This window comes from Cebidichthys violaceus, unplaced genomic scaffold (genome assembly GCF_023349555.1).
Source record: "Cebidichthys violaceus isolate CVI_PGR_0920_01 unplaced genomic scaffold, fCebVio1.0.p SCAF_20, whole genome shotgun sequence".
Classification (NCBI taxonomy): domain Eukaryota; kingdom Metazoa; phylum Chordata; class Actinopteri; order Perciformes; family Stichaeidae; genus Cebidichthys; species Cebidichthys violaceus.
This window is the reverse complement of record NW_027176373.1, coordinates 1,460,026-1,477,473: the sequence shown is the minus strand read 5'-3', so window position 1 is coordinate 1,477,473 and position 17,448 is coordinate 1,460,026. Positions and strand designations below refer to the sequence as shown.

Sequence of the window (17,448 nt, the reverse complement as noted above, 5' to 3'; positions counted from 1 at the left end):
TAATGTAAGTCATTTGGTGTCGGTATCACTTTAAGGGTACTGATAATGATACTGGCATCGTAAAACTACACGATACTCAGCCTTAAAATATAGTCAGTGTTATTTATATATTGCCCAAATTTACAATGAATTGCCTCAAGGAGCTTTACAACCTGTACAGCGTACAACATCTTCTATTCTTAGACCCTTGATTGGGATAACAAACATTTTAGTGCTTACCACTGTCCATCAGCATGGTGTAAAACAGTTTTGTAAATGCGTTGAGAACCACAGCCACAACCTAGCCGTGGATCAATAGATGAGTGTGTTGTGTGTATGTGTTCTACCTCCCGCAAACCTGAGGTAATCCTGAACCTGCCTCCACCTACTTCTGCCAGATTTATTCATTTAGCTTCCTGATGGTGCAGCTTCCTCCAGTCTTTCTCCGTGTTGTTTTCTCTCATCCTCATAAGCATTATCTTAACATGCTTTTATACTGTTGATACCAGTCACATTTTCTCCCTGGGCAGGGCATTACACTCTAATGTGCTCATTTTCCCTGGCAAAAATTACTTCACTATCACTTTTGGTAGACCCCGAGCCCGCAGAGAAGTTATTTGGCGGCTATTGTCAGAGGGAATTAGCAGAGTGAAAAGGCCTCTTTTTATGTAGGGGGGGGGGGGAGAAAAAAAAGGACTCTCAATGCCTGACGGACACCAGCTGAATGGATGTTATTTACAGCAGAGCGAGTTGCTGTGCTAATGATGAGTGCAATAAAACAACAGAGGTACTGTTGAAAATCAGGAAACAGCTTACTGCCACCTGCTATATTACAGCTGTTAGTCAATACTAACAGTGCAGTGTAAGCCTCTTTGTGTGCGCGTGTGTCAGATTCAGTTCTCTCTCACCAATTGACGTGTGAATGCTCACACCAATTTGTAAGGCATTTTGCGTGCAACAAAAACGCATTCCTCGCTTTCAGCGTGTCGTTTGTGCGCCGTGTAGTCTGTACTGACAGAAATGGAAATGATTCACGTGAATACAATGCGCTCTGAACAAGTGACGTAGTGTAAAATGTGAGAGACTGCTCATGGGGGGGGGGGGCGGGTCAGTCAAACAAACACAAGGACTTGCAACTAGGTGACCGTTGTTCCAGTCCGGTGTCCCAAAGTGGGTTTTTCTTAAGTTGCGTTTGTTTATGACGTGTTTTCCTGTTCCTGTTTACATACTTATTTTAAAGCCCAACCATGACGTCTTTCCTACACATAACTAAGTTGTCTTGCTGACTAAACCGAAGAGCGGATGTCACCTTAGTTTTGCGGACCCAAACATAACCGCAACCGTTTAACGTGTTGTTAAATGACACACGGAAATATGACACGCAAAAAAAGCCTTAAATGCATAATAATGACTCATGGAAATGTTGTTTACACGTTTGTTTATAAGGCTGCTTGGACACGTAGATCTTCGGTGCTGAAAGAATTTGTCTGTAATTCAGCAAAACGATTTGGGTTGAGCAACTTTAATAAGTGTTTTCAACTTTGTGATGGTTGAGGATTAAAATGGGAGTATTAAAATCAGAGGAGAGATAGTATGGCAAGACAAATGTGTGTGTGTGTGTGTGTGTGTGTGTGTGTGTGTGTGTTTTTTTTGTAATCAGATCAACTACAAGACACATAAAAGACCATCATTAAGAGCAACCAGTTTGCTTTGAGCCATATCGTTGCTCACCTCTGTACGACCCATTATCCACGACTTTGCATGAAGCGTGAATATTCTGGTAATTGTTGCAGCTTTTCTGTACGTCTCTCTCTCTCTCTCTCCCCGGGCCTAAACAACGAAATCCCATGGTGACGGACGCAAGTCGCCCCTCACAACTACCCACGCATCCCCCCGTGGTGAGAGAGAGACAAAGATAAACACGGTAATGCAACATGTGGGCAACTAAAAGCCTTGCGCCAAAAAAAAAAAAAAAACAGCAGCCATTAAAACCACAGAAGGCCTCTATCCTTTTAGAGCTAGTCTTTTGATGACTTTGATGTGTCCGTGGCTCCCACACCACTAATGTCGACTGTAATTCAACAGCAAATAATGCCGAACCTTCGCCTTGCTAATGGGAAGACAGGATGTTGTGGCTGGGCTGTCAGAAGCCGATTCCCACATCCAGACCCCCCACTACTACCTCCACCACACGCACACACACACACACACACACACACACACACACACACACACATACACACATACACACACGCACACACACACACACACACACCACGTCCTGCACTACCACCACCACCAGGCAAACACCTCTGTAGTTGACCAAAACAGAAGCTGGGAGAAGGGCATGTATGTATATGGTCCCATGTGAGAAATCAGACAACTAGCAGGGGTGTCAGCATGTACGACTAGTGATATACAGCCACCAGCTCATTGTGAACTGTTAACAAAGTTATCTCTGAATCTGCATCGAAGGAATCTGCAGATTTCACTGGTTTCATTTGTCGAGATTGGTGCTGAGTGACACCAAAGCGACGTTACGGCGGTAAAAGCAGGAGATGCACTCGATAACTGTAGATGCCATGCGGCAACAGAGCGCTTGAAACCTGATGACAGTATATAACTATAGACCCCCTTTGACCACAGTGTGGGTTGCAATAGAAGAGCGGCCCTGTCCGTATTTCTGCTCATTGACTCCATGGAAAGTGAAGCAACTGCAGAAACGGCCTCACAGTACCTGCGTCTCCATCTATATAAGATAATTTGGCAACCATAGTAACACATATGTGTGTCACCTTTATGACTTCAGATATTTGTTTAATCGTGGAGCTCGTGTCCTACCCTTTGTATTAAAGCAACACCCCAATAAACAGTGAGTAGAACGAGTGAAACCACTCAGTAACCAAACTACATAAGCCCTTTGATTAACCCCAACTCTTGGAACGAAAAACAAAGACACTCTTATTTTAATCCTAAGAAGTTAACCACCATACCTCCAGGCTATTTCAGAAAGACACATCAGGTTCAAATATGGCAAGTAAGGAGGGGAAGACTCTAATAATGGTAAAGTCCCTCCAATAGACACAGACCTTTAGATTTAATGCACCACAATGCCCCAAAAGCCGTCTTGAAATGAGTGTTTTCCACATCTCTTATGTTAAGATGAACTTTTCTTTATGAAAAGTTAAAAACGAGCCACAGCACCAGCCCAGGATCCCAAGCTGTACATTACAGCTGTGTAATGTAATGATAAAGTCCACATGGCGCCTGCACCGCCAACACTCGCCCTGCTTGACAGCCAGAACAAATGCAGCTATGGCCAGCATCTCTTCTAATGCATCTGGTTCCCGAGTATTGTGACCCTAAGTGATGGAGAGCACCGTGAGACTGGCTGACACTAACAATGTTAACAGCGAAAAGAATGCAGTCTGTACTGCTCTAACTCTCGCTGCCGCTCTTACTTCACAGGGTAAGAAAACACAACCATCAGGGTTTTCGTCTCGCAGTCGAGTGAGACCCAGCGCCGAGGGGTTTTAAGTTGTTTACAGGCTGCCGCTTACCCAATAACTGAGTTCTCCTTCTCCCTGCTCTTTTACCAGCACTGGCTTTATTGCACACCAGCCGCATGTTTAGTGACCCTGTTGCACTCAGTCGTCTTCCTACTTACTTTACACTTCTTCTCCATTAAAGCACATGTGAATTTCTCCACAAGTCACTGTTAGCGCTTTAAGTGGCTTCCAACATTTCTTCCAGAGGTGCAAAGTGTCCCAAAACATCTTATTCAAGCTGCAAGCGCTCTTAGTTTGCTGAAATTGCACTTGAGTGGAAGTGAAATTGCTGCTGTAAAATGCTATGAGGAGAAAAAGTAATTCATCTCCTCCAAAGCAAATTTGCAAGGAAGTTGTGTTTTGAATTCTGTTTGTCTCTTATGAATTTTAAACACGTGGAGTCCTCTGCCATGTATCAATTCATGACATTACAGTTGTAATTTGGGGGAAATTATAGAATTTAACATCCCAACATTTATCTCCCGGTCACCAAATGGCAGGAATATGTCAGAGTGGCTGTGATCTTGAATTACACACTTTATTTGATGACACATTTGAAATGTCACTCAAAATGACCCCAATATATTTATGTTCAAATAATCCATACCATATTTTCTATAGACAGTACTTTTGCTTCCAACATGTGAAGATTCCAAAATGACCCAGCTTGGAGAAAACTACCTTTGAGTCTTTTGTTTATTATCTGAAGCTGAAAGCCTGGCCTTCAGCCTAGACTTTGTACAGTAAGGTGGTCTTCTTCAATCACCCCTCGTAGGGCATTAAAAGATCTGAGATTGCTTTGAAAGAACCTATACAGTAGTCCAGCATTCCTTTTGAACCAGGTAGACAATTAAGAACTATCCAAATTGAAGTATTTTTGTTATATTTATTACCTCTTTAGGGCTTCGTAACTTCTCTCCGGAAAGATAAAAGGCAAAGAGTTCTAGTTATTTCACAACGTTGGCATCCACCAATGTCACTTTGAGTCAATGTTGAGTGGATATGTAAAGCCTCTAAACACAGCACTTGTCAGAGTTTCACTAGTTGGGATTATACAGGGGCCGAGGGCAGATACTGAAAGGGCCGAAGAAAAACTTACCCAAACGAAATACCGGAAAATTGGAAGAAACCTTGTGAAGGATAAAATATAGATAACCCTTGCAGGGCTAAGAGGCACTAAATGGGACATAAAGCAGCAAATCAATAATACAGTTCGATGGCGTAGCAGGTCACAAAACTGAATAAAGCAGGGAAACATGAAAGCAAAAGGGGTAGAAAATATTTTCTGGTGAGGTCAAAGCATTTCACAAGGTAACTTCTAGTTTTAGAGTTTGTTGGATCTCTAAAGTCGTGGCCTTGTTTTTTTCCGTGTTTCAATTTAACCAATTATTAACAACAAAACAAGCAATTTTTGAGTTATGATGTTATTGGGATAAAATATCAATTCCTGCCAGTTTACTTCACTATGTGAAACATGCAAAATGTCCAATTTTTATGGCGCCCAAGTTTAACCTAAAACTAAGGCAGACGCTAATTTGCAGAGCTGCTCTGTCTCCCAAGCTTCAAGCAAGGCCGCAATCCTAATTTGAACACCTCAAATGTACATTACATTATAAGTTCGCCTTTGGTAAAAAAAAAAATTGGTAAAAAAACTAAATTTAACTAGTTTTCTCCCTCACATTTACCCATGAATATTTCTTTGACATGGTTAAATTAACAGCCGTTTTTGTAACCTAAACCAAGTAGTAGTATTTTGGAATAACGGCTCATACAACCTCTGGTAGTTTTTCTTCTTAAAACTCAAGAGCTGACATATTTCTGACATTACTGTATGATTAAAATTGATGGACACTATCTGCTCTTACAGTGTCTGTCTTCTTATCCCATTTGTTCTGTCTGTAGAAGACAAAACCTCAAGCTTTATTTCAAAATACTTAATACTTAGGTCAAATACTTAATATTAGTATTCAACATTTTGGTTATTTTTAACAAGCATGTACTTACATACATACTTACATACTATAATATAATACACTATACTATACTAGATTATATTACAATACACTACACTATACGATACTCTCATTCTGAAAGACATATTTTATTAGAGTTGCCAACTAAAATTGCAGAATTTCCTCCATAGTCTTATATTTAACATTTATATCTGCAGTACATTTTTGGGCCACATGAGGAAGCCTTAATGTTCGTGTTGATCTAATAATTGGAGTCTACTTAGGCTTAGAAAGGCTAGTGTACATTCTGTTTGTTTAACCTGTGAGTGGAAATGAAAATAATGAAATGCATTTATTTGGTCTCATTTATTAAGTATTTAACATGTGTATAATGTAAATTCCAGATAATATAAGATGAAACAGCATTAGAAAGTCAGGAACATGTATGCACAAATTCACCCTTCTCACGATTTATAGATAAGGCTATACCACACTGCATTATACTATACTATAATGTACTATAATTTACTGTACTATTCTGTACTATAATACACTGCGCTATTACTTTGACATACTTTACTCTACTACACCTCACTTCTTCCCATGTATCATCAGTTCCTCTGTGCTGGAGGTGTTCTTTCAGGCTCCATATTGTTTGGTGTGATTACCGGCACTGTGCAGATATGGAGTTCCTGTGCTCACATGGAGTTCTTTAACTCACCGGCTTTAACGGGAATGATTCCTGTCAGGCTACATCTCGGAGCTTCCTGCGGTCCTGCTCCATTCATTCAGACCAGAAACACAGATTCATAAGCCTCATCAGTAAACAAGGGCCGGTGACTCAGCGGGAAGAAAAACACATTCTGCCTGTCACATTTGAAAGTCAATAAGCTCCAGTGTTCTTTGATACATTGCACCAGCCAGTCACCAATAGAGAAATATAGTGTACATCCAGACAGTCTTTATTTATCTTCCTTCTTTTTTTTCACTGCTAAGTTTCTAATGAGATGCTGACACTGATGATCCCAAACATCTGCTGGACCCTCACAGTTCATAATGGGATAAAAACCAATTAGACGGCACCACCCCAGAGCTGGAGTTGTGGCTCTCAAGCATGTGTGAAATTCATCAGCTCAAGCCTCATCTGCCAGCCGACTTCCCAATGGATCATTTCTCCCCGCCTTTGTCTGCACATTGGTGTGTACAGCCCTTTGTATTATCAAGGTTGACTTAAAAAAATTGAATTGTTGGTAGATTCAAAATATACCGCACAGCAACAGAGTTTGAATACTGATCCAGATCACCTGAAGGCCTTCATTAGCATTTTAAAATTTGCTTCAGGCAGAGTTCTAAGGGACTACATGGACCTCTCTGCTTGCTATTTGAATTACTTAATACATGTTTCTTAAAGTGCATGAAATAAATGATTTTCTCAAATTGTGAAGGGATTTGTGAAGTAACAACTTCTGCCCTCAGGGAAGACTACTTTCCAACGATAAACAACCTCTGTAACCTTAGGGGAGACGTCCTGCTCTACAAAGAGCAAGGTAACTTTTATTATCTCTTTAATGTGACTTTGGGATGTATTGCATTTTCCATTCAATGGTGTCACAGTGAAAACACCTTCACTGGGAACATCTACTGAAACATCTTAGAACAATTACTGGTCATTACATTCAGTTATGCAATAACCCGAAAAATGTGACATAATGACTGATAACTAAGCTGCAACCTATGGTGCAGAGAAATGAAGCAAACCCGGAAGAGCCAAAAACTGCAGTTCCGCAAAATGGCCTCTTGAGGCTGCCTCCAAAAGCGAGTCAACACACATAGACCGCCACTCCATGTTAAAATGCCCAACATCACAGCAGAAATAAACATGTTTACAGCCCAATACAAAAAAAAACGGTTTTGCTTTGGCTACACAGAAACTTGTTGGTAAGATCATCATAAGTCATTGTTGGTTGTTGGTCTCTTTATGGGTTTTGTTGACAATTACAAAAACATGGAACACCACCAGTCGTAACACTTAATAGTTTATTGTTTTCCAATAGAGCAAAAGCACTACTAACTTTCTATCGAATTTTGTCCAGCTAGTAATTGTGATTTGAATGTTGTCGCGTCTATGAACAATTGATTAGAAATTAAAACAAACGAAGGCATTTCATCTCATGTGACATATACTGTAACCCAGCGGTAGGCACAAATAAGTGCCACCATTGGCCCACGGCACCAATGGTGAACTAGCAACAAGTGTGCAAGAGAGTTTTTGGGAAATTTTGAAGCGCCCTTTCAAATGAATGGCAAATTATCTCTTTCACAGCCATTGGCAGTTGGCCTGCCTGTTATTGACGGTAGTTTGAATGAATTAAAAAAAAAAAAAATTGTAAAGCAAAAACACCTGCAGTTTTGTCATTTACAGCTCGTCCAATAAACTGCAACATAGCTGACGCAACCTACCATGCATCATCACATAACAAAATGTGTCATTGCACAGTGCTTGTATCTGCAAAAAACAGCATCTTTTCTGTCTCCCGGACATCAATCTCCCACCAGTTCTCTGTCCACTTCCGCCACCTTCTTGTAGCGCAGTATTTCATTAAAGTGCAGGCTAGCCTTCCTCCTTATCAACAGCCAGAAACATATTTTTTTCCAGCACATTTCAATAACCCTAAAACCTTGTTCAGTCCATTCCCAGGCAATCAGAGCAGCATGGGTGGTCTTTCACAAAGCAGCACTGCCAGCGGCTTCATATCAGTGCAGCACCACCACTTCAACAAGGAAAATGTCACTTTTGATATCTCCCCCTGGTCATTGTCAGGGTGGGGAGTCTAACCTGGATAATGAAGTAAAAAAGGAAAGGCTGTGGGAGGAAAAATGCTCTCTGGTCAAAGTTTGTGTACTCAACAACCCTGCCTGATGCTGTTCATTTATTTTCATGCCTCCGCCCAGGCGACAGCCGTGGCCGGAGGCATTATGTTTACGGGATGTCCATACGGTCCATTTCTGTGAACGTAGTATCTCAGGGATGCCTGGAGGGATTTTTTTCAAATTTGGTACAAACATCCACCTGAACTCCAGGATGAACTGGTTCAATTTTGGAGGTCAAAGGTCAAGGTTGCTGTGACCTCACGGCCGCTCTCTTCTTGTGAATGCAATACCACAGCGACACTGTGAGCGAATTTATTCAAATTTGCCAAAACGTCGACTTGCCTCTGAGGTTGAACTGATTTAAATTTGGTGGTCAAAAAACCCTCACAAAACATGTTTTTTGTCCATAACTCAAGCATGAATATGCCAATTGTAGCAATTTCACGCAAATGTCTAATAACAATAATAATAATACAGTTTATTTATCAAGCGCTTTTCAAAGTACAGGATAAAATGATGAAGCGATGGCATTTTGGACAGACGTGGATGTAAAGTACTTGACCGGTTGGTGGAAGCATACAACCGCAAGGTGGTAATTCATTTCATTTGTTTTGTGCGTGTATTATTTCCCTCCTCCTGTCTTTTTGTGCACTGCCATTTATTGTGTCATCATATTTGAGTTTTTACATTCAATTTTGCTTTTTTTTTTTTTTTTTGCTGCCAGTATCCTCTCCTTGCATCTCCTTGGAGATATTAAGAATGCACAGACACGTTTGTTTGTCAAGACAGCTCGCTGCATAACAATGACAGCATAAGTACAACACCAGCATGTGTTACTCATTAGACATTTAATCACTTCTAACAACCATGTGCTCGCAAGCATTGTCAGTATTTCATGTCATGGTGTGTAGCCCGTAAGTAGACATAAAAGCGAGGAGCTTCCAACAAATCTTTGATCAGCTCAGTCGGTGTGAGACCTGATGATGCGTTGCAGTGTCATCGTTGTGTTTACAGTATTTAATGCACTGCCATTACCAATCCATCAAAAGGTCTGCAGCCAGCCTTTAACTCTCTCACACACACACACACACACACACACACACAGTGACACACATTAAGCTGTTGGTGATATATCAAACAACGATACCATCGCTTCACAGTGACTTTACTTTATCTTCATGGCTTTTATACTCATTTGTTTTCCCCCCCCTGTGTTTGTCATGTATTTGTCCTCTCATCCAGATGCTCCCACCACTACCCCTATACCCACCACAGCCACAACCACTACCACCACCATCACCACCACCATCTCCCACCCTGAAGTCAATCAAGGTACAGTATCACCCTCCCACGATCTGTTTTTCTTTGTGTGTGTGTGTGTGTGTGTGTGTGTGTGTGTGTATGTGTGTGTGCTCCGTTATTCCCCGCACAGCCTTGAATCACTCCATATATCTCCATCCTCAAGCCGCAGCGGCAGTCCTATTCATGTGTTCCTTTAACGATGGGTTAAGGTCACCCAGTTTCTGTCATCATTCACCATTTTTGAAAGCTTTTACAGTTAATTCCAAATTCTATCTGTAATTTAACAGGTAAGAAGTAATGGCAGAGGCGGCAAAATTAACTTCTATGTGGATCTTGTTATTTTGTCACACATACCAATCCCAAGGTCAAGAATGAACTTTCATGCTTGAGAATAGCTCAACAGCTTTTTTGCTTTTCTTTTTAACGAGGAGAATATTAATACTATTCTCATGTTCACATTTGAGCTTTTGGCAAACAGGCCAGAGGATTCCTGCTGTCTAATCTTTAGTGAATGCTAAGCTAAGCTAACCACGTCCTGACTCCAGCTTCATCATTGAAGGTTTTCTAAACCACGTTCTCGGCATTAGAGAATTGTTACCACATTTGTTCTTCAACAGCTCTTCAAAGAGTACAGTATGTCCTCAAAAGGTTCTCTTTACAGCTGATAACACCATCATTGCCGGAATGTAGCCCTTCTAGTGGGCAATAAGTGATGAGAGGGATTCAATTTGTATGAGTCTAAACATTGTTTCTGAAGGAAAATTCCAATCATTCACCATCGTAAGGATGCCAACGTTGCCATTGGCAATGCTCATTATGATTCTCTATAAATACCGAACAGTACTATAAAACATTGGTTAACATGGAAACATGACGGATAAAAATAGACTTTGATGGACCAACCTCATCTATTGCAGTCACGAATTATGAGTAATTACAGTGCTCCACTGCACAAATTGATGTGCCCCCACATGTTTTCTTTTTCTTCTTTTCAAATAAGTGTGTGGGTGTGTTCGGGTGTTTTTGATTGAGAGGACAAATAGTAGGCCAAGGCCCAGCTTGCGTTTCTTTGTTGTCAGTGTGCAACCTTCTCAGAGTAACGTGGTGGCTTTGTTCCCCAAATCCTTTCACGACAGGGTTTCTGTTTTCCCCCCCCCCAACCAAACTGCAAACCTTTCCATCACACAAGAAATGCATCCATTACGGTTGTAAATAGCAGTATGATATCCCCTGACATGGCATGATGGGAAAAGCTAAATCAAACAAATAGAAGGCTGTACGCTACGAAGCATGGATACTGGATTGGCTGTGGTAATTGTATGAGTTTGATAATTGTTCTAAAACAATTAGCTACTGCAAACACAAGAATTGCCTTTTTTTTTATGAAACACATCGCTCATTCATAAAGTAAATTATAGATCATACTCTAGGTGGGTTGTTGAAGGAGGGTAGCAGTGGGGGATGAACAATAACGAAACATGAGCATTTGAAAATTAGGCCCTTTTGAAATTGGCAAATTTTATCTTGCTCTTTCAGAAACAGAACGCGAGGCTATTGTGAGTGTAAATCTCCAAAGGGTGTAGATAGAAAACATCACTTTATGCCTCAAGTCAGAAATCAGCCTGAGCCCCAAATGCAATCAAAGCCTCTCTGACAGACCGCTCAATTGGAACAAATCTCACGAGGCTGGCAGAAATCACAGGCATTGTGCTTGATTATGCCATCTGATTGGATTAAAGAGAATACCTATCTATGCGGGCTGATTGATAGCTCCTTTGCCTCAGATCAAGGAGTCGGGAGTCCGCACAGGCCTTTTCTGATTATCTCTATTCTGACTGATTAACACTTGGATCTCTGCTGATCATTGCTAATGTGCCTGCTGAGGATAAAATTGTTACTTAATGGGTAAATAATAATACCAATATGTCCTTAAGGTTACTAGCACGCAATGCGTGAATTAGGCAATGAATACAAGTAAGATGACTTAAAAATAAATAGTATCTACATAAAATGTATTTATTAGCAATAGCGCTTTTGCTCAATTCCACTGCTATTGGTTTTGCTGCTACAACTTTTGGTCTGGTATGACCAGTAGTTTATAATGTCATCTAATTTAAAGGAGCTGAATTTAACATTCTGGCCATTAATATAGCAGCAAACGACTGTTCGCTATGTAAAGATTTGGTGAAAGTAATGTCTACCTGAGCAGAGAATGAGGTCACTCTCCCTCTGTGTGTGTGTGTGTGTGTGTGTGTGTGTGTGTGTGTGTGTGTGTGTGTGTGTGTGTGTGTGTGTGTGTGTGTGTGTGTGTGTGTGTGTGTTGTTATCCAAGCTTCTCCTTGCTTTAGTTGAGATAACCGGGCCGGATGCACTTGATTTTAGTGCATGTGAGCGTGCCGCACTGGTGAGCTCATGGCCGCAGGTCTGCTCTGCTCTCATGCAGCGTTTACAGCTCATGAAACTGAACTGACAGCGTCGTCGCGGAAGCGTAGCACCCACCCTCCGGTTCCCCCTCAGCTAAACACTGTTAGCTCTGTCAGCACTTTTGCAATAGTTTGCCAATTGAATTGCTCACAATCTAGGATCTTTCACCTTTGAGGAAATGATGGTCCCACTTGGATTATTTCCCTCATAATGTAAGTAATATTTGTGGCATTGTGGCCATTGTTTATGAGAAGTTTTATTGTCTCATTTTAACTTTTATATATAAAATATATTGGTAACACTTATGTCTATATTGCATATAAACATACATAAAATATGTTGAAATCTGCATAAATCAATTATAAACACTAACAAATATTCATAATGCTTTATAACAAGAATCATTACTCCACTGTAAAGCATGTCATAATGACTTATAAGGTCAAGTATCATATTACTTCACAATTTCATTTCATCATTGTGTATTACAAATCCTATTGTTTTAAATATTATAATCTTTTTATGATGCATTATAATGTGATTACAAGTTACTCTAACTGGTTATTGTTTGCTTTAAGTAAAGTATAATTGAACGTTTAACAACTTTTTGTGTTCTTGCAGATTTAATGATATGTTTTCACTTTACTTAAGCAAACACTTCTTGGATTAATTTATAATCATATGTTGATGCATTACTATGGGAATTATGGAGTATTATAATACTTCACCTTGTAAGTCATTTAAAAAAGGCGTTAAAATGTATTTGTTATAAGCTATTATTTGTATTTATGAGTGCTTTCATCTATAATTATACATTGCTATGAGCAGATTATAAAGCATTCTAACTATTCTTATAATGCACTATGTATGGGGGATGTAGAAAAGGGTTACCGATGTCAATTCATAGCATTTTTGTGCAAAAATGCATGCAAGTCAAATATTACTAGCTCTGAATCTGCTTTCTCTACAAACCTTCATACTTAATGACAGAGTAAGATAAGACGGAAAATACTGAAAATCACTGTGTACAGTATGTCGGCGAGTTCTTTCAGTCCCCAGTGAACAGGGCTCGCGTTGAGATGTGTGGATTCCACCTGATAAAGCAAACCTCACGTCTTCACTGCCAATATTTCCAGGTTAAAACAACCCACTTACAGTTTTCTTCCAGATGTCCTCTCTTTGCTTTCAACTATCAGAGGAATTCCATTATAACTGTGTATATAGATTGAAGGCAGACTCATATGGCCATAATTCGCTCTGCCAGTTGATTTCATTTACCCACAGCGTGCCGTCCACCGCCAAATGAATCTATCAGAGTGGGATTGAGATTTTTTTTTCTATCAGTTACCCATTAGAGGGAAAGAACAGAGCACTTTAAAAAATCTATTACAGCCCCAACACATGGCTCTTAAGTGCTTGGCAGGGTTCTGCAAGTGACATGGGGTAATGACAATTGCTATTTTCACAACAAAATAAAAAATTTTATTTGAGATATCCTGCAGAGCAACTCCTACAATTAGGACACATTATTAATTGCAATTTCTAGTTTTCCTTTATTTTTTACAACATCTTTCAGGGACTGAATGTCATGTTTCTCCTTTCTTACTCCGTCTCCTTTCTTGTGTCCTTTGCTGCATAATTTTTTTCCTGCCATTTCTGTGTCAGTGTGGAGGAAAGACTTTTTTGTTGAAAAGCCACATTTTGTGCCGCACACTCTCTTCAGGGGCAAGCAGTCTATTGCTTTAGTGGGAGTCAGGGCCAAAAGGAGGTCTTTTGTGAAACACAAGCCCAAAAGTACAAATGCACTGCTGTCGTTTTGTCAGGATTCAACATTCATCCTCCCATATATTCTAGCTATCTCATTACCTCAGCGCTCTCTCCCTCATCATCACAACATGACTAATCGTTCCCTAATTCAACACATCGCCGGATGAACAATGCCACTTTAACCCTGAATGAAGAAGAAAGATAATAGATGTGTACCTTGTGCAAATAAAACAATCATCGCCAGGCTAGCATTACGTTTTATTGATGAAAGACCATAAGCGGTGCTGACAACTAATTAATTCAACCCACAGAACAACAAAACAGGCAGGGAAGGGTAAAGAAACAAATATCTATTCATTTTGTCTGGGTCTTAAATCACATAAACACCATCTGGTGAAGTGACTTCAGCATTTTATGAATTTAGATGTGTCTCCACCTCATATTCACCGGACTGACACATGCACACAATGTGCCAGATAATGTGTGATATTGTTCTCACTTTGCTCAGTTTGATTCCTTGTCTTGTTTTTGTTTTTTTTTAAATTGGAGCAGCCAGCCTTAACTAATTTGATTAAGGTCAATAGCAACACAATAAGTGCCGTCATGTGACATGCAACCCTGAAAGAACATCAGTGATATAACAGCATTCAGCATCATGGGAAAAAAAACTACTTTTGAGACCCGCAGGTCTTCTTAATGTGGAGGCAGACTGTCATTTAGAGGTATAACTGAGCTCCACAATGACCAAAATGAGATGGAAAAACGGCCAGGGGGTAATCAGCTAGCTCCACAATATCTGAAAAGTAGCACCAGTGAAGGCAATTTCACTTTCTATTTACACATATACTCATAATTAGGGTACCTTACAGCTCCTAGACTGCATGGAGTGTTTAAATGTGTTAAAATAACTGCTGAATTGAACATATATATGAAGCGGCGACCTCCTTTGCTGAAAAATGACGCTGAAGTGCCAAAAACTGCAGTTCCTCAGATGGCCACTCGAGGCTGGCTCCTGGTCAAACCCCATCGACGTTAAAATGCCCTACTTTGAACATGTTTACAGCCTGGTGCGAAAAAAACAGCTACAGCTAATGTCCTGGTTCATGACTGTTCTGGGACAAATTTTTATATTACTCACCTATTTCAAATAAATATCGTTAGCCGATTTTTGGATGAGCAGGGAGTTAGGTTGTGTCATAACTGCCAAGATGGCGACGGCCGGAGCCACCCATTTTGAGCTTCACAACAGCTCTTCAGAATATATTCGAATATATTTGGTATTTTACATAGTCTATGGTATAAATCCTGTATTTGACACTTTCTATTATTTCAATAATACAGGAGGTACTTGAAGAACAGCGCTGCTTTGAGCCAACATGCTCGCAGCGACAATGCTAACATGCTGGTATGATTTTTGATGTGACATTTGCTTTTTAGTACAGCTGAGGCTGATGGGAATGTCTTTAGTTTTGCAGGCATTTCATCATAAACCGAAACATTTTTTAAAACTTGACCTGACAAGGTTGCTCTGAAAGGTCAGAGGATCTTTACAATCCATTGTGAGGTGGACAGGAATGTCTGTACCAAATTTCATCAACACTGATGCAGCATCTTGTTCAAGGATTTTAGTTTAGTAGAAAAAGTATGCAACAGCGTACAACAAAAATGATTAGTCACTGTATGCTGTTAGTTCCCCTTGATTCAGAAATAGACTTTCTCCCTGTGTTTTTTTTTTTTTTTAGCAACATTCAACAGTTGTTACAGGGAGAAATCTATTGTTGAAGAAAAGAGATAGGCTGCCCGTTTCTCTATCAACAGAGCTCTGTGGGAGACCTCAAAATTCTGGGATATGTAGGAAACCACAAACAAAAGCCGAAGTAGGGAAGGCAGGTTAGAGAAAGTGGATCCAACAAAAAAGTAATCTAGCTGCCAGCGGGGACACCCGGCAGCCTGTTGGCATTTTCAGCACCACAGGGTTCCACCTAATCCATTTCTGCCAATACAATTATGATTGGCACGCAGTTATCTCTGCATGTTGAGCTGGATGTCATGTCGCAGTGAGTCACCAAAGGGCTCATGGGAAGTGTGGCAACTAGTAATGGAGCTGATGTGGCCCCATCATATCTGTGAATGTCAGCGAGAACACTGCCGATGTCTCAGTTGACCTGTGAAGCTGGAGATGGTGGATGAGGAGGAGGCTGCCCAAAAGTGGACAGGCAATCACTCAGCAGCAGACATACTGAATGGTCCCACATGGCTGCCACCCACAGTGTAATGAGGGTTACCAGGCCATGCTGCCTTTCTGTTGACTGAGGCTTGCAGGGACAGAGGATTCATTTTACATTGTGAAGCCTATGAACACTAGTGCAGCCATTACATGGCTTCTGGACTGTTGTGTTAAACAATTGTTCAATCCCATGAAAATAAAAATAAAAAACTCCAGTCAGTCATTTCCTCATTTTAATGTAATATATGGCCTTTCTTAATCAGCATGTCTGTAGCTGTGTTCACGTGGACCCAAGCACTTACCTCCGGTCTTTATTGAGCCTTGTACACTGTTTTATTTTCCATCCATTTTTTTTTTTTGAGAGAGCTTTAGGGTTAACCCTTTAGATTTAGAGGCACAGTGTGTAGGATTCGGTGCCATCTACCTGTGTGGTTGTCTAACAGACGTGGATAGGGCATGGAAGGAGAGGACTCGAGAGATTGTTTTCCAGTATTTATTTGCTACCGCAGAGGACAATACATAACCCATGAATTGCCCTCTGGTATCTCTTTCTGCGTCGTTGCTCCCTCAACAATGCAAAACGGCACTGTTTGATTATTTTTCTTCAAATGCATGCTTTATTTCGACATTACAGTATGCGGTCTACTCAGTTTAGTGTATTACATTACTGTGTAGCACATTAGCAAGAGCTATTTGAATTTACGGGAAAACATACAAACCTTAATTATGACAACAAATCTCAAAACCATGAAAAACGATTTACAATAAGAAAAGCAGGAGCACATGGTGGGCAAAGTAAACAGGTGCGGTGGGTAGGGTGACTAAACATTATAACATTAAACAAAGAAAAACATATATAAAAATGCTAAATAATCCATTAATTTTCTTCTTGTGTTTCTTTCTGCACCTCTTCTCCTAAACATGCAATATTTACTTGGGAAATGGATGCCAACATCTTTGCAGCACAACTTTGGTAACGTGACACAGGGTGGCCTACCGTAATACAAATGGCGCCTACAATTTTAAATGAAAAATCAACAAAACCTATATATCTTAACCATCAATTTGTCGCAAAACACCTGGGTAATTTGATCGTCACAGTATAGTAAAAGTCATGCTTTAAAGTTTACATCATGAACACTTCAATCTCCAAAGAAAACAACAAAATAGTGTTGCAGCATTTTCCTACACAACCTCATATAAAATCTAAACTTATATATTTATATATGATACACAATGACGATACCTTCAACACAGGTGTAAAGAATCTTTAAATATAAAATTGCTCCTGTAGTCCATGTAGAACGAGTTCAAAGCAGGCTACAATAAACCAATACATGTCAAGAATACGGTTGCGTCTGAAAGAATGTCAATGCAA

General features: G+C 40.2%; 1 protein-coding gene across 4 annotated transcripts in view; it reads left to right on the top strand.

The window, feature by feature from the left end:
- Positions 1-17,448, top strand: part of cadm1a (cell adhesion molecule 1a) — a 357,304-nt gene that overhangs the window by 304,908 nt on the left and 34,948 nt on the right. For 2 of the 4 annotated variants that reach the window (XM_068715639.1, XM_068715640.1), the window contains exon 9: positions 9,593-9,682. The exons of the other annotated variants lie outside the window; for them this stretch is intronic. In XM_068715639.1, coding sequence (XP_068571740.1) covers positions 9,593-9,682 — 90 coding nt within the window. The remainder of the gene's footprint in view (positions 1-9,592; positions 9,683-17,448) is intronic. 4 annotated transcript variants of the gene reach the window in all.